Raw genomic sequence first — 21,375 nt, 5'->3', positions numbered from 1 at the left:
GATTTATTGTAATTTGTTGTTGTTCTTTTAACACGTTTTTTTATTATTTCGTAGAGATTCTGTAGTTCATCATATTTTGTACCGTGTCATACGAATACAACATCAACACAATGGTTATTTCATTAATCAATAAACACGAAATGAAAATTAAATGCCTACCTCATATCCTTTAACCTTTCCTACTTGTGTGTACAGCCGTCTGTTGTTTTTCAGCCTCATTGGTTTTCTCTTTAACTTCCTCTTTGTGATCGGCAGGTACATCCCCGCGCTGATCAGATTCGGGTTCGTCCCCTTGGAACTCTTTGATTCAAGATCTATATCAATTACGCGTTCTTTTTCATGTAAAAGTCTTTTCCGCTTTTGTTTCTTCGCTCGTACTGGTGCTGGTTTGTTTATTGTTAGTTTAGCATCCATTGTAGATGACAGTCTTGATTCCTTTACAGAATCTAATACCCATGATGCCACGTTGTTAGTGCGAGATTCAAATATGTTGTTTGATATTTTACTTCTTGTAAAGGCTTCCTTTTTGGAATGTTTATTTTTATGTGGATCATAGTGGTGTATTTTGGGCTGAACTTTCCAGACGTTAACGTTTTCATATCGTGTTTTCCGTAACGGCTTTGGAGAAAGTTTACGTTCAACGCTGATTTGACTCAGACGTTTGTTTTCCAGTTTATTTGTGAATTTACGCTGCTTTGGCGTACTATATGCGCTATGAACTGTTTGGTTTGATGAAATATTATGCTTGTTTTTATTTATCTTAAAACTCCTGAGTACAGCATTCTTTTGTAATTGTCGTTTAGTCTTGGCATTCAAATGCTGAACAATGAAATCATTGTCCTTCAGTTTTGATTTCATAATTTTGAGATCATCACTGATGTATTGAGCGTGTTTCAGCATGACTTTCTTGTCACTTTCAGAATAAATGTCGATTTTGTCGTCAACCTTCATAAACGATGAGGAATGTGTAAGACCTTTTTGTACATCTAGAACCTTTGCAACACTTCTATCTTTAGCCTTAGGAATACGACTGTCAGTGTTAGCACCAATGATACTGCCATTTTTAGGAGTCGAAGCATTTCCAATCCCATTCAATGTTCTTTTATGCCTCTTAGGTTTTAGACTTAGAATGTTATTATTGTCTTCAACGTGTTCGTACCGGCTCTCTCCAATTTTGCTAGCTCCCAAACCATCTCCATTCATCGTTCCAGCATCCACTCTTTCTGTCTTGTCGTAATGGCTCCTGACACTCTGGCTCGATTTCAATCTTTCAAATCGTGTTAAATGTGTTGTTGCGGGTTCTTTTACAAAAGTGTTTTCTGTTTTAACTGTAACCGAAGTTGCTTTTGATAATCTACGATGATCGTTTTCACTTGTTTGTTTGTCTTTCAAGTTTTCAGACGATAACGTGTCGCTTCGTTGGACGTCATGTAAGGTAACAGGTTTAAATTTAGGGGACTTTCTCGGAGTAGACAGTTTCCTAACTCTGTTAAACAAACTGGCTTTAAAATTTGGCGGTGGTAGACTGTTGTTCGTATCCTCTTTTGATATTTTAGTTGATAATGCCAATTTCTTGTCATTATCGGAATCAGAACCATCTAACTTACTTTGAACACGTGTCCGTAGTATTGGACTCCTTTTAGAATGGCGGCTTTCTTTTGGCGATCTCTGAGATCTAATTGAAACGTTTGTGGTAGACTTTGGAGTAGGAAGTAAAGATCTGTCTATAGTTGATTTGGTCAATGGGTATGTTTCGCCGAGCACTCTGTTATCATTTACATCGTCCGCCGTGGCATTTGTAGCACTTCCACTGTATGTAGCTGTATTACTATTGTTAGCTCTCCTTTGAACATCATTTGCCAAAGCTCTAGCTGGGTTCGTCCTTTTGGGTGTAAATAAGATAGACGATATGGTTGTGTTTGTAGTAGTTCTTCTAAACTCTCGGTCATCATTTTCTCTTTTTATAACGACTGTGTCAGTCTCATTTTCTACTTGAATCTGAACTTTGTTAGACACATCCGTTAAGATGTCATTAACAGTGTTTTGATTATTATTAGCTGTTTGACCTACACTTGCCGCTTCAATTTCATACTCATTCCCACCTGGTCTATTTGGGTCGTACGACAACTTATAGCTCTGTCGTCGTTTCAACAAATTACCACGAGCGTCCTTTATAGTAACAGTCTGTCGACGAACTTTTAATCCTTTTTGGCTTTGACCAGTTAAATCAACGTTCTCATCGTTTGCACTGTAACCACTTTTAACACTAACTATTTCTAAAGATTCATTACGTCGATCGTCGTCGTTTTGCCTACTCCTAAATGACCTACTGCTGTATATCTGTCTGTCGACACTCAGGTTGTCGGGCCGTAGAGAACGTTCATCCTCGGAAAGAGGTCGCTTGATGGGAATCTTCGATTTTGTCTTAGCCATTGTCACAAATAAACCTTAATGCATCTTTTCTGATTGGCATAATCCTCTTATGTCTTGTGAACAGTTGGAAATGGATATCTCTCTGTCCATAAATAGGATGAGAGCACCCTCGGATCACTTTAGTGTAAATAGTAGTAGTATTCTTAGTGAAAACCGGAAATGTGTTAATTATATGTCACAGTTTTTGTTACTTGTCAAATATATTGATATTTTGTGCACAACTCGACAGCTGCAAACAGTTTATAAATCTTATTAAATCGTTCTTTACAGACTAAACTGTCTTATTATATCCAGAAATTGTCGTTTTCGCGCTCAAATAAAAATCGTGCATTCCATTTAGCTTAGCAAACACCCTGATCAACGGAATTGACTTGAAGTTTTTTTGTGCATTTTGAAAGTCTACCTTTTTTCAAAATTAAAAGCTTTCCTGTACCCATCAATATACCCTGTTAGTGGTGTTCTTTTATCAGCTCCTACTCAATACTTGATTGGTTATTTGTAATCACGGTGTTAAATTGATTTTGATTTATAATTTAAGTATTAAAAAGCAATATGAAATGATAAACTCTGCACCAGTGAAACCGAGGAGCGTTTTAATGGTCGGTTTATCATAAAATGTACAAACTCAAGTCTTATCATATTATAACAATTGATCTGTAAAAATTGTCTTGTCATTCGGCTGATTCGCGTGCAAGTGTTCATATCATTGCTTTTGTATCATAACTTACTAATCAGGTTTGCAGGCTTGATCTGTGATAAGATGCTTTTTCTGATGTTTACACTTGACATATGCCATCAAACCATGTTATTAAAACTGCACAAATGTTCATAATTTAACCCAATCGATATAAGTCGGAAATGCTCTGTACATGTTCCTTTTACTTAAACTTTTGAAAGCCGGTGTCTAAAATGCACTACATCAACCTGAGACGGCGATAAATGTGTTAAATGCTAAATGTGGTAAACGTATAATGTTGTGAACGTTCAATCTTGTGAACGAATTATGTTGTGAACGTTAAATGTTGTGAACGATTTATGTTGAGAACGATCAATGTTGAGAACGATTAATGTTGAGAACGATTAAAGTTGAGAACGATTAATGTTGAGAACGATCAATGTTGAGAACGATTAATGTTAAGAACGATTAAAGTTGAGAACGATCAATGTTGAGAACGATTAATGTTGAGAACGATCAATGTTGAGAACGATTAATGCTGAGAACAATTAATGTTGAGAACGATCAATGTTTAGAACGAATAATGTTGAGAACAATCAATGTTGAGAACAATCAATGTTGAAAACGATTAATGTTGAAAACGATCAATGTTGAGAACGATTAATGTTGAGAACAATCAATGTTGAGAACGATTAATGTTGAAAACGATTAATATTATCTCTGCGTACTTTAATATAAGTCAATGAACGATTTATGTTGAGAACGATTAATGTTGAGAACGATTAATGTTGAGAACGATCAATGTTGAGAACGATTAATGTTGAGAACGATTAAAGTTGAGAACGATCAATGTTGAGAACGATTAATGTTGAGAACGATTAAAGTTGAGAACGATCAATGTTGAGAACGATTAATGATGAGAACGATTAATGTTGAGAACTATTAATGTTGAGAACGATCAATGCTGAGAATGATCAATGTTGAGAACGATCAATGTTGAGAACGATTAATGTGGAGAACGATTAATGTTGAGAACGATCAATGTTGAGAACAATCAATGTTGAGAACGATAACTGTTGGGAACGATCAATGTTGAGAACGATTCATGTTGAGAACGATCAATGTTGAGAACGATCAATGTTGAGAACGATCAATGCTTAGAACGATTAATCTTGAGAACGATTAATATCATCTCTGCGTACTTTAATAATATGCAAATATGCTCTTTAAAAAAGGAACTGCACGATTGATGTAACTTTGCAATGGTTATGGTGTTAAGACGAAGATAATCTGAATTTAGAAGATTAATGGAAATTAGAATTAATTTAAAAGCCGAACACTTGTCTTGTTTGCACGAATGTGACGTCATTTACATCGAGTAGAGCCGCCTTGCTCTACATCACCCATTTTTTAATATATATCGCTACTTAAAGCAAAATCAATGTAACTGAATGGACTTTTGCACATTAATAGAAAAAACCCAACGATATATGTGTTATGCTGAAATACAATGTAAACCTCTATTATATAGCGAATGTACAGCGTCTACGTATTTTTATGAACCTTGTAGATATAATATGATATTGATATGAAATCCTACTATTTACATAAAACCGTTTTACATGGAATAGGTTTAATTACAAAGTGTTCGTTAATGCTTCTTAAATATTACCTATTCAAGCCTTTACTGGATATGAAAATTATCAAAAATGCAATATTTAACACGTTTCAACCAACATTTCTAGGTAAGGACGGACGCCATACAGTGAACAAACCACTCTGAAATAAGAACACAGAAGCATTTTGAAAGTCCCTAGATGTGTCTCTGTGGGAATTAAAGCGAATGTATCAAAATAAGCGGCAATACTTTTGTTGGCGTGTGTTTTAAACTCGCGTGAGAACTGACTTTGATGCTTCTGGAACTATTCATTAATCACACGATGGTAGTTTTTTGCGCAAGAATTTTGTGGGAAAGAACAAACAAATAGGCTGAACGGTGCACTTATTTGATAAATCCAGCACAGACTGTACCTCCTCATTGATCACTGGCACACACTATCTAATAATGTAATCCTTTTTATATTCGCGCATCTTGAATAAAACAGATGTAAATTAAACGCAATTATCGGAATCGTATGTCACGTTGATAAATCTTATGAAATACCTAACGTGACATAATTGACACTGACATTCTTAGAGCTAATGCTATAAGGTTACCATGACAACCTGACGGCTTCATTTACAATTATATGTGGAAAAAGCTTCGCCGATTACTTAATGACCTTCTTGAGATATCAGATGTAGAAATAAAATGTTGAAACGTCCTAGTGTTACTCCATTTTCTTAGGTTCATGTGTCGACAATATGCAGTGTTTACACATGCATTAAGATCATTAAGTTCCTACCGATATTTCACCACATCACCAAATTAAGTTTAAATAAAAACGTTTCCGTTATATATACTTATTCCAAGAGGACATGCACATCTTAACAACTCAAATACAATAGATGAAACACCGTTCTTAGATCGCCCGGCACTTTCTGGATATTGACAATAATTTAAAATAGACATTTCACTCGTCTTAAAAATAACACCAATTCCAAACTATGAACGTGCATCCATATTGATTCACATGTTGAACAGTTAAAAGGGATTTAGTCGCTAATACAAGTCTACAAACACACTACCAGAAACCATTTGAATTATGACACTAAAAATGATTGAGTACAAAATAGTTGGGTCTATTTCTTTCCATTGCCTATTCAGCGATGCCGAAATTCTTTTACAGCTTTGTTCATTTTGTTAGCGAACAAACATCTCTTTGTCGATCTGACTTCCATCCGCAATCTTGTTGTCCTGTTTGATTATTGTTATTGAAATGTACCGTGATTTAATATTTGCTTTTAACCATTAATCGATATAAAGCGAAATAAAAATCACCTCCCTATTTATAATTAATTCAGAATCCTTTGTGTCTATTGTAGTTCATGCAAAGGAGAAGTTTATATCATATGTCATCCGCAGAGAATATTATGCTATTCAATTAAACGTTTTCCTTCAAAATAAATTAGGACTTGTTATTTTTAACTTTGATTTTAAAACTTGTTAATACACTAATTTATGTATTTGAAACACGGGAACAACTTTTGATTGATGAGTAAGCTGATAAAACCCAATTTTGTTTGCTTAATTCTGAAAGTTCATGGAAAACGACTATTCGATATCGTTTAATATTTACATTCCAGTGCAAATCTAATAATGGCAACAGTCTGTATATTTGCACATCTACAACTGCATTGCGGACCATGCACTTGAAAAAAATGTAAATTACAAGGCCCAGGAAATATTCGGTTCCCCCATACGTCCGTTGCCTTTAATCCCTATATCGCCAACTTGTGCAGTTTGAACGTTTAGCTTATGCACAAAGTGAAAACATACACCTTTTTGAGGAGTGCCCCTCATTCGAATAAAACACTGGAAACTACCAGGACAACCCAATTACTATTCATTATGAACTAGATCTACACATATTATTATATTCAAAGTTATCGTATATGCTTCTATAATAATCGTCACCCCTTAAATATACATTGTATTCGTGCAGTCAAAGTTGTTGGAAAGCGTGGTCGACTAACCAAAACGTAAAGCGATGAAAGTGTTGAAGGGCTGTATGCACGATAGCGTGACTTTTTTTTCTTTGAAATTCTGTTTACACATACAATTCAAATCCAAACACTTTGTTGAGGAACGTTTTAAGATTCTTCGGCTTGTTTTCAAATTCAAACTAACGTTGCAATATAATGGACGTAGTTAAATAAAGTGGTCTTTTAATTCGCACTATTTTGAACTGCAACACACTCTATATCCAATTTTGAAACCCCGGCGCATGAATTTTTTTCAACATTTAAGTAAAAAATTAGGTCTTACGAGATTTTACGATACGGTAATAAAGTCTGAGGGCCGAACAAAATGAAATAAAAAATAATATGCTTATTTTTCAAATAATTCATATCGCAATTCCACATGGTAATGTCTTGACATGTATTGTGCCTATTTTCTAAGGCATATAAGCATCTTCCATGGCCGAGAGTTCAAGGTAGGTCCATCACAACCCGAGTGTATTTTTTGGAGGAAACGAGGTTTACTGAGTGGGTGTTGGGATGAGCCTGTCCGACATGAACGGCCATGGTAGATGCTTTTTTCCCACCTCAGTTAAACATAATATAGTATAATGTATTTATTACGCTGGTACTCTTTTGTGCGCAGTGAAAAAATAGTTCCTTAAAGATTCTTTTTTATCTTTGCCCGTGAGCAAGATAAGGATTCCCCGCATGGCCATATTTGCATATGCTTATCTGGGGTGGGAGAACATGCCTACTAAACTATGTTTTAACATATTTTATTGAGCGAAAATAACAATTCATAATCAAATTTCAAGATTGGAACGGTAGAAATGCTTACTAAACTTAAGGTACTCGATGTACAATCACGAGAAATGTTGATGCCTTGTGACCCAATATTATTGTGGTATAATTGGAAAGTGTTTGTTGTGTAAGGAAATAAAATAAAACACTTTTACCCAAAATACTACAGCCAAACTTTATATCAATATAAATTAAAGAATTTCAAACATATAAATACCCTTGTAATTGATCCCAACATTATATGGGATCACCGCGTTTGTTTTCGAAATAGTTTTCAGTAAGGTTAAGGTAGTTCGCGAAGAGTTTTGTTTCCGCAAGTAGTATGCATAACCAGCATAATGTTCAATGAATGATAAACATAGCAACTTTTGTATTCATTCCAAAAGCGTTAACTTTTTATATTACTTCAAGCGCGAAACATACTCGATAGCACCACCATTACTCGACAGCGCCATCACTAGGGCAACAGCGCCACCACTTTTATAAATATGTGCATTTTTCCTTTTTAAGAAGTGCATATCAGTTTTGTTGTGTTCCGGCATAGGTACTATACATAACAGTTATGTTTGCATGCGTGAAGTGGTGGAGCTGGCGTTTAGAGACCGTGTAACTTAACTTTATCTGATATTGGGTTGATATTGAAAACGGTCCACAGACCGTTGAAATACCTCATTGTATAGAATATTCAATATGAATGTCCTTATTTCGGAAAATGTACTTTACTATCATTGATGACTTCACGCTCCATTGCAATAACTTGAACCATTAAAAATCTTTTTAAAATGACTTCAAAACAGTTGATCAAAGTGAAGTCGTAATCAGAAGTATATATTGTTCGTACCATAAAAAGTAAAAAAAAAAGCTTTATGTCAAAAGATGCTCGCGAATCAAATTTTTGAGTGTCGGCCCTGGTAAGAAGCGCAGCGTAGGGGCGTTGTGCTCAGAGGAGATCTAAAGCAAGGGTAGTTGATCTGGGGTAACGTACGTGTGGGTCATCAAGGGTAGCGTAGGTGTTGGTGGTGTACGGTAACGTAAGTGTACGCCATGTACGGTAACGTAGGTGTTGGTGATGTACGGTAACGCAAGTGTAGGCCATGTACTGCAACGTAGGTGTTTGTGATGTACGGTAACGTAAGTGTATGCCATGTACGGTAACGTAGGTGTTTGTGATATACGGTAACATAAGGGTAGGCCATGTACGGCAACGTAGGTGTGGGCGGTATACGGTAACGTAAGTGTAGGCCATATACGGTAACGTAGGTGTTGGTGATGTGTGGTAATATAAGTGTAGGCCATGTACGGCAACGTAGGTGTGGGCGGTATACGGTAAAGTAAGTGTAGGCCATGCACGGTAACGTAGGTGTTGGTTATGTGTGGTAATGTTATTGTATGCCATGTACGGTAACGTTGGTGTTGGTAATGTACGGTAATGTAAGTGTAGGCCAATTACGGTAACGTAGGTGTTGGTGATATGTGCTAATGTAAATGTAGGCCAATTACGGCAATGTAGGTGTTGACGATGTGTGGTAATGTAATTGTAGGCCATGCAGAGTAACGTAGGTGTTGATGATGTGGGGTAACCTACATGTAGGCTATGTAGGGAAACGTAAGTGTAGGATTTGCAGGTTAGCGCATGTGGTGGTGATGTAGGGTAACGTTTGTGCTGATGATGTGGGGTAACGTATGTGCTGGTTATTTAGGGTAATTTTAACGTAAATGGTGTTGGGTAACGTAAGTGTAGGTCATGTAGTGTAACGTAGGTGTCAGTGATGTTGGGTAATTTAAGCATAAGCGGTTAGGTAACGTAAAAGTAGGTAATGTAGGGTAACGTAGATGTTGGTGATCTTGGGTAATTTAAGCGATGGCGGTGTGGGGTAACGTAAGTGGTGGCCATGTAGGGTAACTAATGTGCTAGTGATGTAGGGTAGCGTAATTGCTGGTGATTTGGGGTACCGTAAGTGTAGGTCATAGAGGGTAACGTATGTGCTGGTGATGTAGTTAACGTATGTGCTGGTGATGTGGGGTAACGTAAGTGTCGACCGTGCAGGGTAACGTATGTGCTGAAGATGTGGGGTAACGTATGTGCTGGTGATATGGGGTAACGTAAGTGTCGGCCATATAGGTTACGTAAGTGTAGGTCATGTTCGGTAATGTTTGAGCTGGTGATGTAGGGTAACATAAGTGTAGGTGATGTAGGGTAACGTAGGAGCTGGTAATGTTCGGTAATTTAAGCGTAGATGATGTAGGGTAACGTAAGTTTAAGCGGTGTATGGTAATGTTAGTGAAGGGCATGTTGGGTAACGTAGGTTCTAGTGATGTTGGGTAACTAAAGCGTCGGTGATGTAGGGTAACGTAAGCGTTGTAGGGTTACGTGAGTGTAGGCATGTAGGGTGACGTTTGAGCTGGTGATTTGGGGTAACGTAAGTGTGGGCGGTGTGGGGTAATGTGAGTGTAGGCCATGTATGGTAACGTAGGTGTGGGCGGTGTGGAGTTATCTGAGTGTAAGCCATGTAGGGTGACGTGGGTGTTGATGATGTGGGGTAACGTAAGTGTCAGCGGTCAGGGTAACGTTAATGTAGGTGATGTGTGGTAACGTAAGTGTAGGCAGTGTATGGTAACGTAAGTGTTGGCGATTTGGTGTGTAAAACAATGGCCCCCGCCAATATTAATTCATCCCTGTTTAGTTCATCATTCCTATCTTTAGCTACTAAGTGGTCAAAATGTCATATCGTTTATTTTCATTGGAGCTTCATCACCGTTACCGGCAGTTGTCGATTAGATATTTTGAGAATAGATGGAACATTCAATCGTTTTAGCTTAAATGGCCCTAAGACTTGAATAATACTTATCAAAGGACCTGCCTTTGGCTAAATTCATACGTTACTTAGTACCATCGGAGATCAATCGGCTACGGCTAAGAGCAACCGCTAATGGCTATTTTAAGTACTGTCCAGAAATAAGTTTAATTACCTTGTTTACTAAAATCATATTAAAGGGTGTTTGGTCTAGTTAATATTTACGTCACTAAAACTATTGATTGACAAGATCCTTTTTGTGCCGATAACCAGTAAAATACTTTGATATTGTCACGTGAGATTAAATGTATCACATGATTTCGTTAAACAATTAAGGGGGAATTAGGAAACACTTCTCAATGGTCAACTACTATTGGGGCCAATTCGGAAGTATAAAAGCTCATTTTTGGAATTCGATAGGAACTCTGCTTCTGGTTAGGCATCTGATAGTCTACCTAGATAATATTTGAGAGTCAGCTTGCTCTCGTGTAGTTGAACAAATAATTGACATATAAATAATGGCTAACAATAAACTTTGTTTCATCGGACGTGGTTGTTTTGACTTGAACAGATTGATATAAGATTGTACGGCTTAGTGTATAGAACGCGGTTTGGTGTTAGGGTGCTACAGGGGTAACGTTATTGTAGGCGGTTTTGGGTAACGTAAGTGTAGGTGGTTTTGGGTAACGTTAATGAAGGCGGTTTTGGGTTACGTAAGTTTAGGCGGTTTTGGGTAACGTAAGTGTAGGTGATTAGGGTAAAGTAGGTATAGGCGGTGTGGCTTAACGTAAGTGTAGGCGGTTTGGGGTAACGTAAGTGTAGGCGGTGTGGGGTAACGTTAGTGTAAGTTAGGTGGGGCAACGAAGGTGTAGGAGACGTTCGGTAACGTATGTGTAGGTGATTCGGGTTAACGTACGTGTAAGCCATGGAGGATAATGTAGGTGTTGGTGATGTGGGGTACGAAAATGTAAACGGTTGGGGTAACGTAAGTGCAGCTGATGTTGGGTAACGTACGTACAGGTGATGTAGGTTAACGTATGTGTACTTAATATGGCATATCGTAAGTGTAGCCTATTTAAGAGAACGTAGATGTAGGTGATGTACGGTAACGAAAGTGTAGGTGATATGTGGTGACAAAGGTGTAGGTGATGTGGGCTGACGTAGGTTTTGGTAGGTGAAGTAACGTAAGTGAAAATGATGTTGGTAACGTAAGTGTAGGTAATTGGTGGTAACGGTAGTGTAGGTAATTTGCGGTAACGTAAGTGTTAGTGATGTGCGGTCGGTGAGTGTTTGCGATTTTTTATATATTTAGTAAATGTGATTTGTGGTAACGTAAGTGTAGGTAATTAAGTGTATGCGTTCTGGGTTAGCATAAATGTAGGTGGTGCTGGGTACAGTTAGTGTTGGTAGTGTGCGGTAAGTGTGGGTAATTAGGGTTAACGTTAATCTAGGTGATTTCGGGTAGCGAATATATAGCCAGAGTAGAGTAACGTAGAGGTTTTTGGAGTAGCGTAAATACAATTGCTGTGGATTAAAATTGATATATTTTAATGTAAAAAATGGTAATTGTAGGTGATGTGAAGAAAGAAAAATAGTGTTGCCGTGGACTAACAATAATTTAATTATTGTGGAGGAACATAAATATAATTTCGCTAGAGTAACCTGAATACAACTAATGTGGAATAACATAAACAGAATTGCTGCGGAGGAACATAAATATAATTCGGCTAGAGTAACGTAAATTAAATTAATGTGGAATAGCATAAGTAGAATTGCTGTGGAGTAACGAAACTAGAACTGCTGTGGAGCAAATGTAAATAGAATGGCTGTGGATTGAGGTAAATTTAATTGATGTGGAGTAACATAAAAAGAGCTGCTGTGGAATAACATTAATAAAGCTACTGTGGAGTAACATAAATAGAGATGCTATGGAGTAACATCAAAAGAGCTGCCATGGAGTAAAATAAATAGAGATATGGGGGTAACATAAATAGAGCTGCTGTGGAGTTACATAAATTGAGCTGCTGTAGAGTTACATAAATGGAGCTGCTGCAGAGTTACATAAATAGAGCTGCTGTAGAGTAACATAAACAGAGTTGCTGTGGAATAACATAAACAGAGCTGCTGTGCAGTAACATAAAGAGCTGCTGTAGAGTTACATAAATGGAGCTGCTGCAGAGTTACATAAATAGAGCTGCTGTAGAGTAACATAAACAGAGTTGCTTTGGAATAACATAAACAGAGCTGCTGTGCATTAACATCTAGAGCTGCTGTTCGCTAAAATAAATTGAGCTGCTGTGGAGTAACACAAACAGAGCTGCTGTTGAGTTACAGTAACAGAGCCGCTATGCAGTAACACAAAAAGGGCTGCCGTGGAGTAACATAAATATTGCTACTATGGAGAAACATAAACAGAGCAACTGTGGAGTAACATAAACAGAGCTGCTGTGGAGTAACATAAACAGAGCTGCTGTGGAGTAACATAAAAGAGCTTCTGTTGGGTAACATAAATGGAGCTGCTGTGGGGATACATAAACAGAGCTGCTGTGGAGTAACATAAACAGAGCTGCTGTGGAGTAACATAAAAGAGCTTCTGTTCGGTAACATAAATGGAGCTGCTGTTGGGTTGCATAAACACAGCTGCTGTGGAGTTACATTAACAGAGCTGCAGTGCAGTAACATAAATAGAGCTGCTGTGGAGCTGCTGTGGAGTAACATAAATAAAGCTACTGTGGAGTAACGTATATAGAGATGCAGTGGAGTTGCATAAATATTAGTTACTATGAGGTATAACGTGAAGTTACTGTGGTGTATCCTAAATAGCGCTAATATATTTGTTTTTGAGAAGTGTAAATGCATAAATCGATATTTTAGTGGAGTTATTGCGGAGTATCTTAAATAGCGATGAAGTGGAATAACGTAAATGGGTTTGCTTTTGAATAATTTAAAATGGAGTTGCTTTGGTCTAACGTAAATATAATTGCTGTCAAATAATGTAAATCAAATTGCAGTAAAGTAACGTAAAAAATAATAATGTGCGGTTACGTAAATTGGTGTGGAGTAACGTGAAAAGAGCTGCTGAGGAGTAACGTTAATAGAATTGCTGTGGAGTAACGTAAATAGAATTGCTGTGGAGTAACGAGAAAAAAAATGCTGAAGAGTAACGTGATAAGAGCTACTGTAGAGTAACGTTAAAATAATTGATGTACAGTTAAAAGAGTTGCGTTGGAGCAATCTGAATTGTTTTTTATGGAGTAATGTGAATAAAACTGTTGTGGAGTAACGTAAATAGAATTGATTTAGAGTTACGTAAAAAGAATTGCTGTGGATTTACGTAAATAGAGCTTTGGAGTAACGGAAATAGAGCTGAAATGGAGAAACGTTAGAAGAATTTCTGTGGAATCTCGCAAAAAAGATGTGGAGTAACGTTAATGGAACTGATGTAGAGTAACGTTTATGGGACTGATGTGGAGTAACGTAAATGGAACTGATGTGGAGTAACGTAAATGGAACTGATCTGGGGTAACGTAAATGGAGCTGATGTGGAGTAACGTAAATGGAACTGATGTGGAGAAACGTAAATGGAATTTATGTAGAGTAACGTAAACGGAACTGATGTGGAGTAACGTAAACGGAACTGATGTGGAGTAACGTAAATGGAACTGATATGGAGTAACGTAAATGGAACTGATGTAGAGTAACGTAAATGGAACTGATGTGGAGTAACGTAAATGGAACTGATGTGGAGTAACGTAAATGAAACTGATGTGGAGTAACGTAAATAAAGCTGAAATGGGAAGTAACTAACGTGAGCTTCTGTGAGGAATCGTAAAGAGAGCTACGTAATATTAAATAATCAATTTAACCCCTTGTCGTTTAAACAATGAGAAATCACGATCATAATGAACATACCAATACTTCACAACATTCAGATACATCTGTGTATTACAAACAACCTTACCTTTACGGTTTGTCTCCGGTTAATACGTTTAAGCGCCTTCTTCCTCAGATGACGAATTTCATGTGATTTCATTATTCCAACCAGTGAGTGCTCACATACATACACTACATGAAAATACGCACAAGATGCAAATACCAAAGTGCCAAAATTGCTTGCATATTTTTAACCAGGCAACGACCAAATTTAATGTACTTTATATAGCAAGAACGTTGAATGATCTACAATTTCATCTATTGTTGAAACTAAACATTTAAATACGCTCAGCCTGTTCAAAAAATACAAATGTTTTTAGGAAATTGTATGTCAATTATTATTCTACACATATACATATAATATATGTTCATGAAATATATTGCTAAACTGGATCTTCCAAACGAGCTTGTACTAAGTAAATATTTCTTCAAATCAATCCAACATCCCCTTGAAGCAATACAGCAGTCGCTGTGTATGTCTAACCATGTCACGATTTGAAATGTTCTTCTACAGACTGTGTGGAAACTTTAGTGTACAGGGCGGCAATATAAATGTCATCTTTAGCATTAAAACTCGCTAACATAGACACACATGAAATCACGCCGTGTTCAGCGATGGAACGAGGACGAGCTATTGAGTTGATAGTGGACCATAGAATACAGCTCACAGTGCACACACTATGTTTTATTGTAATTAACCCCTAGAACATCGTCCCATTATTGGCTTCATGATCGATTAATCCAACATTTCCTGTTACCGAGAATCATTCTTAGAAATTGTAGATACTTATTAGGCGTGCTATTGATAGAAAGTTAATTACAGTTGGAAAGCTCGATTTCACACAAAGTGTTGCCTATGACAAACACTATCAATTGTGAACGTGTATAAACATCAAACAACGCTGTATTGACGAAAGAACGCAATAAAAATACATTCCGATATAGAATTCATATAAGTAATAATGTACTTTGTATCGAAAAAACCACACCATTTAACTGACATTGACTGTTGCTACAGACGGAACAGAAGAAAACAGACGGTGTATTTACATTTGAACACCAGTCCATGCATGTATAAAACATAAGTCAAATGAGAATTATTGGACCGACTAGGAACTGGAAAGGATAGTGCCTAGTTAAGTACAGGAAGATTATAAATAAAATAGGCTATTACATAGACCTTATAATGTGCAATAACATAGGCGTTACAATGGGATGTAGCATTTCGAGCATATATGCCACAGCTCCTGGGACATTTGTGACCGAGGTATGAAATCACATTCCTCACAGCTCAAGCACTGTAGGAGATTTTAACATAGAAGTATTTTTTTTTACAACTGAGTCACATTTATCACAGATTGCAATTGTAAGTTTTTCAGATTATAAGTATCTGCATGGCCGAGAGTGTAAGATTATAAGTATCTTCCATGGCCGAGAGTGTAAGATAGGTTCATCCCGACCCGAGCGTACGGTGTTTTGCGGAAACGACGTTTACCGAGTTTCTACAGAACACCCTGCGCGAGGGTTGGGATGGACCTATCTTACACGAGCGGCTATGGTAGATGCTTTTTCTCCCACCTCAGTTAAACAAAATAAAGTAAATATGTATTTCTCGATGGAACTCTTTTGTGAGTAGAGAAAACAATGTGCGTATAAATGTGTGATAATCCTTGGTTGGTATGCGCGCAGTAATTCAGATTATGTAAATAGTCAAATCGTTCTTTGAATGAAGCGCAACACCTTTTTATGGTGCCATTTGAAACAAGAAATAATTAATTTGGATTTAATGTTGCTATAAGACAAGGTTTTCATAATGCTACAGACGACGATCTTCAACAAGAGAGGTAATTGTGTTATAACTATAATTAGGGAGTTTCATATGGGTACTTGTCTTTTCCCGCGGGCAAGATAAGACTTTCCAGCATCGCCAAATTTTTGGATCTACTTATCTTCCTGAAATGACATACGGATACAAACACAAGTCATTCACCAATTGTAATCATACACTCAAATCATTATACATCGACCCCCCCCCCCCCGACCCCGCAAGTATTTTGAAAAATGAAATTGATAAAATACCTGAGCAGCGGACGGTATGTCCGATCTTCTCGACTTCCATCTCCGTGGCAAAATGGCGGAAGACGGTGCGCTATCAAGCGTCTCAGGTACCTCGACTATGTCTGAATCACTGATGGGGGAGCGGGACAGGGGACGTTTGGTATACGTTCTATTTCTAGACAAGCGTCTTTGTAACGTTCGTTGACTTTCTTCTCCTGTGGAAGGCAACTGTCGTCTTTTGCGTTCATTAAGCAGTTTCTCAGCTTTATTCAGAATAGACGTTCTATACTTCCTGTCAACTTTCCGAATATTTTGAACATTCCGTGTTTTTATATCCGTTAGGTATCTGTAGTTCGTATAGTCACCGTTAATAATGTCATTTCCCGGTATCGACGAGGTTTTATACACCGGAGGTTTGGAAGACACTGTGTAAGTTTCTGATAGCGTATTTCCGAGATCGTTTGGAGCCCTGAGATGGCGTTCGGTATCAAGTCTGTTTTCCCTACTTCGTACTCTTATTTGCGAAGCGGGTCTGAAATTGTTTGGACTATTTAATAGAGTGCGGTCACTTAAGCCTGCTTTCATGTCATATCTTGGAGAAGGGGTGCGATGCACGCTGTTGACAGACGAGGCGTGGCCTGATTGCGAGTTTTGCCTTGCAGTTGCAGCCATTTCTGTTTGTAAGTTATCTATGTACTGATCTGTTTCTTCAAGTTGAGAAATTCTCTTCAGCAATAGTTTCTTTCTGTCGGCAGTTGAAAGTTTGGAAGGATCGGTCGGTGTGTCAATAGTTCGGATGGAGCCATTCACATTCGTGTCGGAAATTGTTGGTACGTGTGTACGTTTGGCACTAATAAGAGTTTGAATGTCTGACGTTGGCGTCACGAAATCGACGTCATTTCCGTAGCCCTTTAAAAAGCTGTCCCCAGTCTCCGAAATGTTGTACCTCTGTCGCCTAACGTGGACGTCCTCCCTGTTCCGGGCGGGTGGATGGTGTTCCCGAAAGTCGTTACCACGGTCGTCCTTCACCTGCTTCCGGTAAATTTCTGTGTAGCTCATCGTGCGCCTGACAAACGCCAGCTGCAAACATTACAAATATACATTAATAATACAGATTAATAATTACGGTCAATGTCTTCTGTATAATTAGATACCAAACCTGTTGGCATCAAACATGCGCAAAATCGTGATTATCATGAATACATTAGCATTTTATATGCATCATAGTCATGACGAAGTCATACCGACAGGGAGTGTTGAAACATGCATTTATGAAAAGATGTTTGCGCAACATATTTATCTTTCCAGTGTAGGTGTATTTGGTGGAAATATACTAAAATTGATAGCATGGCCAAATTGGACAACGCATGTTCTGAGTTTCAAAGAGCATCAGTCTTGAGTCTCGACGGGAGACTTAAAAGCGGAAATCAGTGTGGAACCTGAGATAATGCTGGACAAATAGGTTACAGCATGTGTTTGGCTTAAGAAACCTTCTCCCTTCCAACCATTTCCCTTCGCCTTGATATAGATAACTACTACTATAGACTTTAATTTAAAAAAATGTCCTTATGTAATCATATTCATATTTGATGTTGCATTCATGTAGATATTTGAAATTGCATTCATGTAGATATTTGAAATTGCATTCATGTACATGTTTAAAATTGCATTAAATGAAGCTTTAATAACATGTAATACATTCATAATAGTGATGTACGTGATGTGTTAAGTAGCTTGTATTTCGTTGCATGGGCATCAATAAGTACACAGCGGATGGTTAATATAGTACAGCGTACCTGACCGTGAGAGTATGCCAACAATAAGTACACAGCGGATGGTTAATATAGTACAGCGTACCTGACCGTGAGAGTATTTCAACAATAAGTACACAGCGGATGGTTAATATAGTACAGCGTACCTGACCGTGAGAGTATGCCAACAATAAGTACACAGCGGATGGTTAATATAGTACAGCGTACCTGACCGTGAGAGTATTCCAACAATAAGTACACAGCGGATGGTTAATATAGTACAGCGTACCTGACCGTGAGAGTATTCCAACAATAAGTACACAGCGGATGGTTAATGTAAAACAGCGTACCTGACCGTGAGAGTATTCCATCAATAAGTACACAGCGGATGGTTAATATAGTACAGCGTACCTGACCGTGAGTGTATTCCAACAATAAGTACACAGCGGATGGTTAATATAGTACAGCGTACCCGACCGTGAGAGTATTCCATCAATAAGTACACAGCGGATGGTTAATATAGAACAGCGTACCTGACCGTGAGTGTATTGCATCAATAAGTACACAGCGGATGGTTAATATAGTACAGCGTACCTGACCGTGAGTGTATTCCAACAATAAGTACACAGCGGATGGTTAATATAGTACAGCGTACCTGACCGTGAGAGTATGCCAACAATAAGTACACAGCGGATGGTTAATATAGTACAGCGTACCCGACCGTGAGAGTATTCCAACAATAAGTACACAGCGGATGGTTAATATAGTACAGCGTACCCGACCGTGAGAGTATTCCATCAATAAGTACACAGCGGATGGTTAATATAGTACAGCGTACCCGACCGTGAGAGTATTCCATCAATAAGTACACAGCGGATGGTTAATATAGTACAGCGTACCCGACCGTGAGAGTATTCCATCAATAAGTACACAGCGGATGGTTAATATAGTACAGCGTACCTGACCGTGAGAGTATTTCATCAATAAGTACACAGCGGATGGTTAATATAGTACAGCGTACCTGACCGTGAGAGTATTTCATCAATAAGTACACAGCGGATGGTTAATATAGTACAGCGTACCTGACCGTGAGTGTATTCCAACAATAAGTACACAGCGGATGGTTAATATAGTACAGCGTACCCGACCGTGAGAGTATTTCATCAATAAGTACACAGCGGATGGTTAATATAGTACAGCGTACCCGACCGTGAGAGTATTTCATCAATAAGTACACAGCGGATGGTTAATATAGTACAGCGTACCCGACCGTGAGAGTATTTCATCAATAAGTACACAGCGGATGGGTTATATAGTACAGCGTACCTGACCGTGAGAGTATTTCATCAATAAGTACACAGCGGATGGTTAATATAGTACAGCGTACCCGACCGTGAGAGTATTCCAACAATAAGTACACAGCGGATGGTTAATATAGTACAGCGTACCCGACCGTGAGAGTATTCCAACAATAAGTACACAGCGGATGGTTAATATAGTACAGCGTACCCGACCGTGAGAGTATTCCATCAATAAGTACACAGCGGATGGTGAATATAGTACAGCGTACCTGGCCGTGAGAGTATTTGATCAATAAGTACACAGCGGATGGTTAATATAGTACAGCGTACCCGACCGTGAGAGTATTTGATCAATAAGTACACAGCGGATGGTTAATATAGTACAGCGTACCCGACCGTGAGAGTATTTCATCAATAAGTACACAGCGGATGGTTAATATAGTACAGCGTACCTGACCGTGAGAGTATTTCATCAATAAGTACACAGCGGATGGTTAATATAGTACAGCGTACCCGACCGTGAGAGTATTTCATCAATAAGTACACAGCGGATGGTTAATATAGTACAGCGTACCTGACCGTGAGTGTATTCCAACAATAAGTACACAGCGGATGGTTAATATAGTACAGCGTACCCGACCGTGAGAGTATTTCATCAATAAGTACACAGCGGATGGTTAATATAGTACAGCGTACCCGACCGTGAGAGTATTTCATCAATAAGTACACAGCGGATGGTTAATATAGTACAGCGTACCCGACCGTGAGAGTATTTCATCAATAAGTACACAGCGGATGGGTTATATAGTACAGCGTACCTGACCGTGAGAGTATTTCATCAATAAGTACACAGCGGATGGGTTATATAGTACAGCGTACCTGACTGTGAGAGTATTCCAACATTGTCTATTCTAGTAATGAAATAGAAGTCAAAGTACACTCATACCGAAAGGGCTCTCATCAGGCTTTGCTTTTGTTCTGACGACCTTTTGCCAGTAATGGTATGTTTTGTTTGTATTGATGAATGGATTGAAAACAGCGTTAATCAAATATAAGAACACCCAATGGTTGGAGAGAATATGTAAAAATTAGCAATCAATACCGGAGTAAATACAACTGGTTCCTAAATGCATTTGTTGAATTGACTTTGACAACCCTGGTATTTATTGTCCTTATATTAAAGGTAGGTGCGCCGAACTGCCACAAATGTCATTTGGTATCATTGCAATTATTTTGAGTTAAGTTGAGTTGAGTTGTATGAAAAGTTGCGACATATGGTAATCTTAGAAACAAAACAAACTGAATATGTAAGTTTTTTAAAGGTATTACTTCATGCCATTTAATATTAATTCAATAAGACAGAATAGTTTATTTTACTTCAAATTCAAAACGCCATTTTGTTTAACTGTTATATATATCCAGATATGGAATCTACTTAACTCATGAAATATAAGACATTATCAAGCAAAGAACAAATCTTGGATTTGGTTCCCGGTTTAAAATATAGAAAGTTTTTACAACATCAATACAGAATGAATAAATATAAATAACAATGTAAATAGGATATCCAAGTTTGATATCTTTATTTTAATTAATGTTTTGAAATACTCACAATTTCCGGGCATACATGTATCCAATATTATCGTTTTATTAAAAATAACATGCATTATGAATAGATGTGAACGTAATCTGATATTTAATACAGAAACTCTGACAAAGATTTCTAAATCAATTTTTAGCAAAGATAGAATTTTCATACAGCAGTGAATAACTATTTTGTCATTGTCAATGATTTCTTTAGACTTACAAAAGCAAGCCATATTCAATAAAGAAGCATCGAACATCATTCATTGATGATTCAATGCAAAAACTTGTTGAAATCAAATTTTATTTTCAATTCAACGTATTTGCATAAACCGAAATGACGATTAGACAAGTTGAAATCGCTCTAAATAAATCGAATTAGACTGATTGAATATAAGAGATTTTATTGACTTGATATG

At 37.7% G+C, this 21,375-nt stretch overlaps 1 protein-coding gene across 3 annotated transcripts in view; it reads right to left on the bottom strand.

Moving 5' to 3' along the window:
* The window catches only part of LOC128203587 (echinoderm microtubule-associated protein-like 1), a 68,112-nt gene extending 46,996 nt beyond the window's left edge, over positions 1 to 21,116 (bottom strand). For 2 of the 3 annotated variants that reach the window (XM_052905072.1, XM_052905073.1), the window contains exon 1: positions 160 to 2,654. In XM_052905072.1, coding sequence (XP_052761032.1) covers positions 160 to 2,433 — 2,274 coding nt within the window. In that variant the 5' untranslated portion in view covers positions 2,434 to 2,654. Of the gene's footprint in view, positions 1 to 159; positions 2,655 to 16,341; positions 17,401 to 20,984 lie in introns of those variants that run through there. The other variant, XM_052905074.1, reaches the window with a different exon arrangement.
* Positions 21,117 to 21,375: the final 259 nt, after the last annotated feature.

The sequence above is a fragment of the Mya arenaria genome, chromosome 9 (assembly GCF_026914265.1).
Source record: "Mya arenaria isolate MELC-2E11 chromosome 9, ASM2691426v1".
NCBI lineage: Eukaryota > Metazoa > Mollusca > Bivalvia > Myida > Myidae > Mya > Mya arenaria.
Note: the sequence above shows the minus strand (reverse complement) of the source record. Positions and strands in the feature narration are given on the sequence as shown.